Genomic DNA, 12,649 nt, shown 5'->3' on the forward strand with positions numbered 1-12,649 from the left:
GAGCAACAGTAGAAAATTGCAACTCAAATCACTTGAGCCCTATAAGCATCTTGGAGAGAACATGTCATCATTCATCCTTCATTTTGGTTTCCACTGCAACCCCAGAAAGGGAAATTATGACAGTGACCTTGACATAAACAGCAAACAGTGACAGCAACTGAGGCTTACTGAGGAGGCTTGAGTCTTGGCATCCTGGATTTAGTCCCTCCTTGTGAGTGACTTTGGGGAGATGCTTTAATCTTCCCCTGCTTCACTTTTTAATCATCAGAAGACTAAATAGGATAATGCATTTAAAGCCACAGTTGCTATTACCACATACCTACCCTTGTGCTAATAAGTGCTTTATATGCCATATCTTATTTAACCTTCCAGAGAATAATGGTGAGGTGGGCACTTTTTTATGCAAGGGTTTATGAGGCTGAAGAAGGCTAATGGACTCAGATACAGAGCAGAGCCAGAAGGCAGACTGCCCCTGCCCTGTGTCTACTGCCCTACTACAACTCATGCTTGAATGGTCTTGAGTTAAGAAGCTGTGTTGGAGAGAAACAAGGTGTTGCAAAGCCTGCGTGGGTTTCTGCTATGGAGTTCTGGGGTGCTGATGGCCTCCTCTTCTTTGACCCAACCTAAATGTGTTTTCCTTCTATCCCGGCCTGGCCCCAGTGGTGACTGTCAGCTAGTTTAGAGCTTATCCAATGGAGACTGGGTGCCAGTCCCAGGGCTAGTCTGAAAGATCTGAGTTTTTTAGTGTCCACTGGGAACTTGAGAAGAGTCGTAGGCCAGAGACCTTGTGATGAGTTTAAGTCAACACCTGACCTACTCCAGAGGATAACAGGTTGTGTGGGCTGAGTTTACCTATCAGCAAGTGGTTCCTGAATCAGCCTGTCTTTTCCTGGGCCCTTTCCAAATCAAGGTGCACACAATGTTTTCATGGAAGGAGGAAGAACATAGTGGTAACGCTCAAGACTAACCACTGGTCTCTGCCATTTATTCACTGTGTGACCTTGAGAAGGTTCCTTAAATTTCATAACCTCAATATCTTTGGTGTAAATTAGACTTAATAGTATCTCTCTCACAGAACAGTTGATGAGAGTCAATGAGAAAGAAATATGAGATACACAGCACAAATCTGGTGCTCAATAAATGATAGCAGGGTACGTCTTAGCCATGGTCTTGTGGTCTGGGGGATAGATGTCTAGGATTAGGCCTGAGAAGGGAGGTTGTGCTGGGGATGAGGTGGTGGTAGTTGGTAGGGAATAGGTGTGGGGGTCGGGGGTTTCTGAGTAGTAGTGGCAGTAGGTGGGTTGAGAAAGGTCTCTGGGTGTCATGTACAGCTCACTTCCCTCCTCTGTCCCCAGCATAGCCCTGGGCCCTAGCCCTCCTCTCTGCTTTCTGTTTGTGAGGATTCTTACACTACCACCACCTCTTTATTTTCCTACCTCCTATCTTCTTTCTGTCTCCTGCTTCCTCTTGGCTTCTTGATCATCCTTTACCCACTTTTGTCTTTTCCCCAAACACTATTTTAAAATCAACAAGTTGCCTTGCTGTTCTCTGGTATTTATAAAGTCCAAATAAGTTAGGGCTAGAAAGAAACTTGGAGTCCTCTTATTCCCATTCCCTGCCAATTCCCAGTGGACAATGTTGGGGAGGGAGAACCTGGTGACCTTCCCATGGTCAGTGGTAGAGGGGCTAGCCCCAGGACTCCTCATGCCTTCTGTGTTTTTGCCTCCATGCTAAGAGTTGTTCTCACACAGTTGGCTGTGTTGGATGCAGGTGTGTGAGGAGGCAGCATCTGTCTAATAGGTAGAACTCTCAACCAGGTGACAGCCCATCTTACCCCCATTCCCATACATACCCCCATCCACTTTTCTTTGGTGGTTTTTTTTTTTTGTTGTTGTTTGTTTGTTTTTGTTATTGGTTCCCCCATCCCTTGCTGTAGTACTGGGGATTGAATCCACTGAGCTACATCCCCAGCCCTTTTTATTTTATTTTCTTGAGACAGGGTCTTGCTAAGTTGCTGAGGTTGGCCTTGAACTTCCATCTTCCTGCCTCAGCCTCCTGAGTAGCTGGGCTTATAGGCATGTGCCACCACCACACCCTGCTCCTTGGTGTTCTTAATCCAAGGAGAAGTCAGAGACAGGGTACCAGGAGCACTCAGTTTAGAGCCATTCTGAGCTCTGTGGGAAGCCCAGCTGTGAAGAGGCAGTCTGTTGTGCCTGAGAATGTGGGGTGGGATTCCTTAAGAGGGGTTAGGAATCTTTATTATTTCATTGTAAACCTTTTCCCTCTATATGGAATCAACCCCTGTAGAGTAAGTAGGGTTTGAACAGCAATCAGAAAAGGAAAATGGGTTGGAGTGGGGCAAATTTTGTGAGAGAAGCAGAGAGGAGGGAAGGAGGAGAAGCCAGCTGAATGTAGGCCTCGTGATTTATTCTGTCAAGGGTTGGAAACGATGACAGGAAGACTGTGGAGATGAACACAATGTTTGGCTGCCATGTTGATTTTCTGTTTAGAAGTTGAAGTTTTTCATCTTTCTGTGTGTGGAGATTTTGAGGGCATTAGGTAAATAGTGGACAATGAGGAACTAGCAAAAATTAGATATTAGCCATAGAGCTGCTTGTATCGAGAAGAAGCTGATGTGGGTCAGGCAGAAGATGTGGAATCAGGTTCAAGTCTTTATTGGAACCAACCTTGTAACCTTGGACAAGTTTTTTAATGTCATTGAACTTCAGTTTCCTCTTCTGTAAAATAAGAATAAAAAATAAAGCCTGTCCTTCCTGCCTGACAGGGTTTCCTGTGGATTAGATGAGATAATGGATGAGAAAGCTGTCTAATCTGAAAAGCCTTATGCAAATGTTTGCTGTCTACATCAGTGGGATTGTTGATGGGGTCAGTGCCAGTGAATTCAGAAGTGAAAACCAAGAACCCAGTGGTGAAAGTGATACAGCATTTAATCAGCTATGTGGAAGAGTCCTGTTCCCTTCTTAACCAGTCCTGGGACAGCCAGGCAGCTGTTGTCACCAGATGTGGTTCTTTTGGAATGGGGAAAAGTAGCAGAATGATACCTGCTGCTAAGTTACTGGTCTTCAAAGCTGCTGATAGTTGAGATTGTTTGCTAAAGTGAAACAAATGTGGAAAGTTTGAAAAGATGATGAGATGCTAGAATGTGGCTATGTTAACCCTTATTAAGTGAACTTTTGTTAATGACAACCACTCCATACCTTAGCACATTACAAAAAAATGTTGGAGTTGGGTGCAGTGGTTCATGCCAATAATCCCAGCTTCTCAAATGTCTGAGGTGGGAGGATCACAATTTCAAGGCCAGGGCTGGGAATGTATCCCAGTGGTACAGTGCTACTGAGTTCAATCCTCAGTACTGCAAAAACAAACAAATAAGTGAACGAAACCATAATGTGGACTGGGGGTATAGCTAAGTGGTAGAGTACTTGCCTAGCATGCACAAAGCCCTAAGTTCAATTCCCAGCACCACAAAAAGCAAACAAATTAAAGCATGATGTGTTCACATTCACTGAAATGATTTCTCAGAAAATCATTTTTATAGGGGCAATATAGAATGGGTTCTGGAATCTGACATTTCTGACTTCTAATTGGAACCCTGTGACCTCATTAGCTTTGGACCTTTGGGGCAAGTCATTTAACCCTCTAAACTCAGTTTCCTGAAAATGGAAATAATAGTACCCACTACAGAACTGTTCTGAGATTGACGTGAATGAATGTGAAGTCCTTAGCACATTGCTCTGCACGTTAATAAATGCTCAATGTTGGCTATTTTTATTGTTATAGTGGCATTGGGCATATAGAATATAATATTATTGTTGCTATTATACTTAAGCCAGATGATCTAACTGTGCATGTTGAATGACTCCTCAGGCTTCCTGACAGTGTCACCTTTGAGGAAGGGGCCCTGATTGAGCCACTGTCTGTGGGAATTTATGCCTGTCGGCGAGGTGGAGTCTCCTTGGGGAACAAAGTCTTTGTGTGTGGAGCTGGTAAGAAACAGATGACACCTAGTTATGGATTCAGTGACTAAGGATATGGGGACCCTTGCCCATCTCATTCCCCTTCCAAAGGCTGGGATTTGTTCCATAGTCTTCCTGAGTAGGGTAGGATTACAGTGTCTCATTCCTTCAGTGACCACCAGCATTTTGTTGAACAAACAAAATGTCTGCAAGCCATTCTTTTTAAGAATGAATTCTGTGGGGCTGCAATTATGGCTCAGTGGTAGAGCACTTGCCTACCATATGTGAGGCACTGGGTTTGATCCTCAGCACCACATAAACATAAATAAAAAATAAAGGTATACATCCATCTACAACTAAAAAAAATTTTAAATTACTGCATATTATAAAAAAAAGAATGAATTCTGTGACTATTTTTGAACCCTTGACAAAAGCTTGTGAAATGCTTTGAGACTAAAGGAAAAGATAACTTTTGGAACTTTGGAGTCACACCAGAAAAGTGATAGCCAAACCCCATCCATGAACTGTTTGTGAATGCAGAAGTGAGTGAATGTATTTTCCAGTGTTTTGTCTTCTGGGGAAACTCATAAAGTTGTTTTCAAGGGGTGTGTACAAAATAAGAACCCAAAAGATATTCTTTGTTGCTCCATTTTGTAGTTCTGGATTTTATATTAAAGCCGCAGTATCATCTAATATGCAGATTCTGTAGGGGAAACAGGTGATTTTGGGCTAGTTCTTGGACACCTGATTATCCTGGAGCTGGGTCAACCTAGGGAGCCACTTGACTTAAGAATTCCCTCCAGAGGATCCCTGGAGGACACCCAGAAAGGGTATTTCTTATGGGGATACTTGATGATTTCTTATGAAGGTTGGGGTAGGAAAACATTCAGACCTTCTGATTCTTATTTGCTGAAAAAGTATGAATCTTCTGGGTCTTTGAATTCATCTTCAAGCAGTGCCCAAGAATAAGTGGAAGATTTCTAGCACTGAGTTGTAGAACCTAGTGCTAGGAGCATGTTTCATGCAGAGAACAATTTGTAATGCATTCATTACGTCTCATTCACAAATAGTTGTTAAGGTCTTAATATGTGCCAGGTACTGGGATAAATGCTAGCAACACAAAAGATGTAATTCTTGGTCATGATCTGGACAAGGGGAAGAGCTGATATTTAATAATACACAAATGTTTCCCATTTTTTGTTTTGCTTAGGGCCAATTGGGCTGGTCACTTTGCTTGTGGCCAAGGCAATGGGAGCAGCTCAAGTTATAGTGACTGGTAAGGTTTTCTTATTTTAAAATCTCCTTGAGAGGGAAACAACTGGGCCTACAGTTTAGGGCAGGAGCATAAGATGCCTTACCTTCCTGTGTTAGTCTATTTTCTGTTTCTGTTTAAAAAAAAACCCAAAAAACAAAACAAAACAAAACAAAACAAAAAAAAAAAAAAAAAAAAAAAACTGGAGGCTGGGTACTTTTAAAGAAGAGGTTTATTTAGCTCACCATTTTGAAGGCTGAAAGTTCAAGATTGGGACTCCCCATTAGTTTGGCCTCTGGTGAGGGCCTCTTGGCTGATAGCATCACAGTGGCAGGAGCCTGTGTGGAAGAGATCATATGATGAGACAGGAGACCAGAGAGATTCAGAGGTCAGACTCACCACCTTCAGAATTAACTCACTTTGCAAGACCAGCATTAGTCCATTCCATTTCAGCACCCCCCAGGACCTAATTACCTTGTACTAAGTCCCACCTCAAAACCACCATGCGGGCCCTGGTCTGAGTTCAACTGAACTGGTCAGGGTCTTATATTCATCTCTGACCAGTCCAACTTCAGGGAATAGAAGTGAGCACAGGGCAACTCCACAGAGGAAGCCCAAGCTGCTGGTTCAGACAAATGGAAATGAAAAAAAAAAAAAAAAAAAAAACCCATACAAACAAACAAACAAACAAACAAACAAAAAAACACCCTACCATGCGGGTTACCAAGCCTCTAGCACATGAACCTTTCAGGGACAAACTACATCCAAACCATGGATCCTGTTTCTAAAGGGGCTTCTTCTTTCTCCTGGGTTCCAGGGTTGAAAAGCCCACACAGGGATGACCATCTCAGGATGGGGCCTTTTGTGAAAGGAGGGAGTGGCTACTCTGGAGAAGAAGTTGTGGCTCTTTCTGTGGGGACCTCCTACTTCCTCCTTAGTCCTAAAAGGAAACTTAGCCCTTGGTCTGTTTGGCCAAACTTAGGAGACTGAGAGGATGTATTTGTATATGTGGAGTTGGTGGTGTGCATCATATATATATCCATCCATACATTCATGCATACATAAAGTTATGTACGTATGTGTGTGTGCACTGTGTGGTATATGTGGGAGTATGTGGGATGTAGAAGGGTGTGTTTTTGAGTGTGTAAAAAGCATGGAAATGTGTGTGTGGTGTGTGAGGGGCTTTGTGGAGATGTAGAAGGGTGTTGATTATGTGTCTTGTGTGAGGAGGAGGGATTTTTATGAATGTGTGTGTGTGTGTGTGTGTGTGTGTGTGTGTGTATGTGTGTATTCTGTGCAGCAGCATGTGAGGGTCAGAAGCACCATCTACTGCACTGGAGCTTGCATTTCTATTTTATTTTCTTCCTCATCAGTCATTTGGTATCTCAATTTGAAAGAAACTTTTGCTCATCTTTAGATCTGTCTGCCTCTCGGCTGTCCAAAGCCAAGGAAGTTGGGGCTGATTTCACTCTTCAGATCTCCAAGGAGAGCCCTCAGGAAATTGCCAGTAAAGTGGAAGATCTGCTGGGGTGCAAGCCAGCTGTCACCATTGAGTGCACTGGGGCTGAACCCTCCATCCAGACGGGCATCTATGTGAGTGGACTGTGGGTGGCAAGCTGGCGGCCAGCTTTGGGGAATAAGCGTAGTGCAGTGAAGGGAGCAGAAGTGAGGAGTCCTGCTGTCAGGATTCTCCATCCACTGGCTGTTTGATCCCCAAGCAGAATGGTTAATCTCTCAGCATTTTGTTTTCTTGTCTCTAATATAAAGAGAGTAACTCTTGTCATGGAGTCACAGGGTGCCAAACACAATGACAGACACACATGGGTATTGAGTAGCTTGCAGCTTTAGAATGGGGTTACCTTCAAGGTCATTTCTGTGATCATAAAAGTAGTGCTCTTGGTAAAACCATCAACAGGAAGACCAGGGAGTCATGCCTTAGTTGAGTAGCAAATCCCTATCTTGTTTTATTGAGGAAAACTGTACTTTTGAGTCATTGATACAAAGTGACAGCCATTAATTCAGTTAGTCACAAAGGTGAGGTGAATTTTCAGGGTCCAGTTCTGTGCTGTCTCCAAGAACTAGAATAATATAAGCTGCCTGTGTCTGATTTGTGCCTCGAGGACCCCCCAATGGCAATTTATAGAAACTGCCAGGAGTCGTGGGTGAGGGGAGGGAGGTGCAATGACAGATCAAAGTATGAGGATAAGAGGGGGAAGTTAATAACTCCTAGATTCCAAGCCCTACTGTATGCCAGCTCCTCTGCTATGTACTTTGTAGACATGATGCCTAATCTGTGCAATAGCTCTGAAAACCACTTATCATTTTATGTGGAGAGGGTCCTGTTGACTTTTCTTTAAGACTATGACTGTAAGTGGCTGAGTCAGGTTCAAGCCTATCCTGCCTGACCCCATTGCCTGGGCTTTCCCTACTCTGCCCTCCTGCTTAGGAGAGGAAGGGAAAGAATAGATACGCAAATATGCTAGGATGGGAGGGGCCAGGCTGGAGAGGGCAGCAGGCCAGGGACCCCTGTCCCCAACTACCAGACTGCTTCCTCACAACAGTGTGGGCTTCCATCTTCTTTCTGAGTCACAGCTGGTTCATATACAAGGTTACTGTGTAACATGTGAGATATTCTTGTAAGCTGACCCTTCCAACTGTGGCACACCCTCAGGCCCAGCACTCTGGAAGAGCTACCTAGCTCTCTTCCTACCAAGATGCCCAGTGGCATTGGGGGCTGAGGACATAGTAGGGGGAAGGAACAGGTACCATGTTACCCTGTCCTGAGTTTCAGCTAGAGTCAGCTAGCCCTCTGCTCACTGGCATAAATGGGTTGCCATGTGGGAAAGGTCAAAGAGAAACCAAAACTCAGAGAGATGATGGGATGTATGTCATCTCCAGTTGTTGCCAGTGGGACCCTGTCTGTCAGGCTACCTGAGGTTGGCATGAAGGTAAATGTGACCCTATGGCCTCACCAGGCCAGAAGTGATGTCTTTCCTGATCTGGGGAGTAGCATCAGATCAGGAGAGACATTAGAATACTAAGGCCACCCTGCCAATAGGCAGATTAAATAGCAGCACCAAATATAGACATACCCGAGTATCACTTTCCTGCCAGGTGGTAACTGGATGGTGTTTGTGAGAAGATGTAGCAGTATGCCTTGGGGTAGAATTGATGTCACCTTGGTCCAGAGATCACACCCACACACAGTGATCAGGTAGTCTGAGCATTCCTTGGCCTATGAGCAGCAATTCTGGACCCTGGCAGCCTGGGGTGGCCAGTTGGTGGTATTCCTCCCCATCACCAGGAAGAGGAATTGCTGATGGGGAAGAGGTTTTCTTGGAAAATTTCTCAATCAAGAGCTTTTGTGGCTTATGCACAACTTTGACCCCTTTCTCCCATTTTCCAGTGTGAACAGCAGCATCTTCCTTTTGCATATATGTTCCCAGGTGACTTGTAAGTAACCCTGTGCATCAATAAAAACATAAAATAGCTAAGTGTTGAGCCCATACTAGTGCCAAGCACCATGGCTGTTATATACAAGGGACTGACTGAGAGGACATGTCCAATTCAGAAACTGCAGCCCACATGGCTGCAACCCAGAGCCCTGCTTTTGCCCCTGGCACTGCAAGCCTCTCTTCATGGTGTATCCTTCCCCTCCAGGAGTGGACTGGGTCATGTGCCTTTTTGTAGCTCTGTTGTTTAGCACTTAGAATAGTCCTGGTAAGTGCTTGCTGCTGCTTCTGACTATCATGAAAACTTACCACTGTGTATTTTTCTGTCTCTCACAACATAGAGCACAGAGGTCCCCATAAAGCTCTGGAGCAGGCACAATACTCACATGGAGTTTCATGAAAATTGTTAGAAGAAATTCTTCCACCTCTGACCCTCCTTAGAGTGTGTCACTGGAACCTGTAACTCTACGCCCTTAGCAGAGCACTGGTTTTCCAGAGAAATATTCAGGGAAGACCAAATCCATTATGACTGAGGCTATTGGGATAGATGCCTCTGAAACAAAAATATTTCTGCCAGCCTGCTTGAAGGAAGTCATTTTTTAAACCCCAGAATTCCAAAAGCCCATTTACACAGTAGTTGGTAGTTTTTCACTGTTGGTGGGTTAGAGGACGGTTCCATAGAGGTCTGACGAAAGGCCTATCTTGTGGAGAGGTGATCTGGAGGAGGAGCAAGTGTCAAGACATGGAAGTGGCTGATGCCAGAATTTGGTGCTGAATTTGTAAAGCTTTGGAAGATGTTCTATTTGTCAAGTGTATTATTTCAGGGTATTTGAAGAAGGTGTTTGTTCTGGTGCTCTGTTGAGTGTTTGACATGCTAAAGAGTTCTGCAGCATAGCAGGAAAACCATATTCTCTGGAATTTTTGGATGCTCACCTGATGCAGTCAGAGACATTTTTGTAATGGCAGTGCGTTGATGTAAATTGGATAGCCACATTCTCTTACCTTCTTCAAAAAAACAAAAAAAAACAAAAAAAACAAATGGACACAGTACTTTTATTTTATTTATTTATGTGGGGCTGAGGATCGAACCCAGTGCCTCATGCATGCAAGGCAAGCGCTGTATCACTGGGCTACAACCCCAGCCTTCTCTTACCTTCTGAGTTTTCTTGGTTTTACTTCCTCTCAGGCCACTCGTTCTGGTGGGACTCTGGTGCTTGTGGGGATGGGCTCTGAGATGACCACTGTACCCCTAGTGCACGCAGCCATCCGAGAGGTGGATATCAAGGGTGTATTTCGATACTGCAACACGTGAGTATGCTGTAGGTAAACCAGGGTGGCCTGCTGCCAGCAAGACTAGGGCAGGCTCCACACGGTCACTGGGACCTGTTTATTCATGAGGGGCACTCCCTGGCCACACTGACGACCATGTGATATGATAGAGATCTAAAGAGAGAACATGTCCTTTTCAGACAGAGGGAGGGACACACAGGGAGGAGGATTTTGAAGCATGCGCTTATTAGGTGTCTGCCACTCATCACCCAGTCCTCTCTTTTCTATTTCCTTATGAGGCCAGACCTCTATTTTCCCTCTTTATTGGGAAGAAGGAGAGAAAGGAATACACAAGTAAGAAATCAAGTCCCCTTTCTCCCATTTCTGGGCTCCAGGGCCCATCCTGGAAAACTAGAGGGTCTTAATTCACCCCACCCACGTTCCTTAGCTCCAGCCTCTCCTCTGTGAGGGTCTGCTGTCTGGAACATCCTTCTCTAGCAATGTTCCTTACTCCCAGCTTAAGAATCTATATCTCCATATCCTTAGCAAAGTGCCATTTTTCCAATAAGCTCTGCCAAGCTGAACTGTCAGTGGGTGTGACTGGATTATCCTGAACTGCCTCCCTCAAGCCTGCTGCCTTTTTGCAGTGGCCTCCATAGTCTTTCTCATACCTTCATGCCTAAGGAATGCCTAGGTTTCATGGCAGACATTGCAAAATGATGGAATAGGAGTGAGGAAGCAATTGGAACAGTCTTTATACCTGCAAATTGCAAATCATAAGGTCATTTCCTCTGTTTTTGGTCTGTAAAATTGGCCTTGCTAAAGCACAGTGCTAGAAAGAAATATGGCTAGACTGTTCTTGTTCTTGGTAACTTTGGGGACCTGGCTTTTTCTTTCTAAAGGTTGAATGTAATGCTTGTATCTTTTACAGGTGGCCAATGGCGATTTCTATGCTTGCGTCCAAGTCTGTGAATGTAAAGCCTTTAGTCACTCATAGGTTTCCTCTGGAGAAAGCTGTGGAAGCCTTTGAAACATCCAAAAAGGGATTGGGGCTAAAAGTCATGCTCAAGTGTGACCCCAATGACCAGAATCCCTGATGTGAATTAAGCTGTGTCCTCATCCCCCTCTCAGTGTCTCAGGGCTAAATGACTGGGGAGGGATCTACTTTGAATGCAGAACTTTGTTTAAAATGGTGAGAATAATTAATATAATTCATTATAAAGAGACAGTCTTATAGAGGAGTTTGTGTGCCTTAAGGACACAAATAACAATAGTTTTGGGAAACTTGTAGCCAGAATGACCTACTCAATCTCTAGGAGAGATTGGCAAGCAGTGCTGGGAACTCCCCTTCTGCCTGTATACCTTCTTTGGGTAAGGAGACAAATATGGCCCTTAGGTTCCTGGTTCCACTATGACTGGCTTGGGGACGGGGGCTGAGTTATGAAGAGACAACTTTATCAAGACCCAGCCCCGGGCTGGGGATATAGCTCAGTTGGTAGAGTGCTTGCCTTGCAAGCACAAGGCCCTGGGTTCAATCCCCAGCACCACAAAAAAAAAAAAAAAAAAAAAAAAGACCCAGCCCCAAGGCTGATTTTCGGGGTCTGGGTTGAGAGTTATCAATAGTTGTAGTTCAGAGCACAGTACTCTGTGGTTTGACAATAAAAGGAGAATAAGAGAAGAGACTATAACTTCCTGGGTCTAGCATAATTTTTAAACCAATCACAGGAATAAAATCAAAATCTCACGTGAAGTCAAACCAGCTTGCATTCCCCAAATATGGAACTAGTGAGAACAGTTCTCAACTCTGTTTGAAGATTGCCCCTTCAACTCCTGAGAATTCTCTCATTTCATTTGCAAGGTGAAGAATCATCTTCCCAACTCTCTCCACCTTCAACCTGAGGTGTGGTCCCAGTCACTAGGGAACCAGAAAGCTCCCACCAAAATACAGTGGCAGAAATACCTTAAATTATGCTTTGGACGAACCCAGAGAGTTTGGCCAACACACCCAATTGCCTGATTTTCCCTCTCCATAGGCTCAACCTCCTCTCCTAGGCTCACTCAATGATGATTATTAGACAATTCCATTAATTGTTTGTTGTTGACAGAAACTTACCCCTTTTCATAGCCAGTTAAGGCTCTTGTCTCTTCCCATCTATTGGAAGGATATCTCTGAGTTTGTCTTATTTTAATCATGATTTTTTTCTGAATCCAAATCACAACATGTTCCTTGTGATTTTGAGATGATTGAAAGTCTGGCCATAGTAGCTATGACAACTATAGCCTTTTATCCCTCATTTCAGAGGTGGGTGGAGGGTGAGTCTGAAGATGCTTGAGTTTTCTTATATCCAGGGAAGGTCGTGGCCAGTGCCTGGAATTCAAACTGGTTCAGGTAATAAATTCTGTTGTAATATGTGATTCCAGCTGCCATTTATGCCTCTTTAAGGAAGAGTGGACTTAGATTGCCTGTTGAATAGAAGGAAGAATTCCACAAATTTTCCAGAGGATCTATTTTCTGCACTAAATATAATTGAAAATAGCAATTCAGAGGATTATCCCCATTTGCAAGTTCCTCCGCAGCTCTCAAACTATTGTTTCTCGTGAACATCAAGAGGCAGAGAGTGGAAGCAACAGAGGAAGTGTGGGGGGACTAAGGCCTGACTGCTCTGTGGGCCAACAGCATGATGAGAGCACTACAGAGC

General features: G+C 44.2%; 1 protein-coding gene across 1 annotated transcript in view; it reads left to right on the plus strand.

Moving 5' to 3' along the window:
• The window catches only part of SORD (sorbitol dehydrogenase), a 30,694-nt gene extending 18,329 nt beyond the window's left edge, over positions 1–12,365 (plus strand). Inside the window, exons 5-9 of the mRNA XM_079127798.1 lie at positions 3,889–4,007; positions 5,188–5,253; positions 6,647–6,822; positions 9,868–9,989; positions 10,882–12,365. Of these exons, the coding sequence (XP_078983924.1) occupies positions 3,889–4,007; positions 5,188–5,253; positions 6,647–6,822; positions 9,868–9,989; positions 10,882–11,047 (649 nt within the window). The 3' untranslated portion in view covers positions 11,048–12,365. The remainder of the gene's footprint in view (positions 1–3,888; positions 4,008–5,187; positions 5,254–6,646; positions 6,823–9,867; positions 9,990–10,881) is intronic.
• The last annotated feature ends 284 nt before the right edge of the window (positions 12,366–12,649 follow it).

The sequence above is a fragment of the Sciurus vulgaris genome, assembly GCF_902686455.1.
Source record: "Sciurus vulgaris genome assembly, chromosome: 2".
NCBI classification, from domain to species: Eukaryota; Metazoa; Chordata; class Mammalia; order Rodentia; family Sciuridae; genus Sciurus; species Sciurus vulgaris.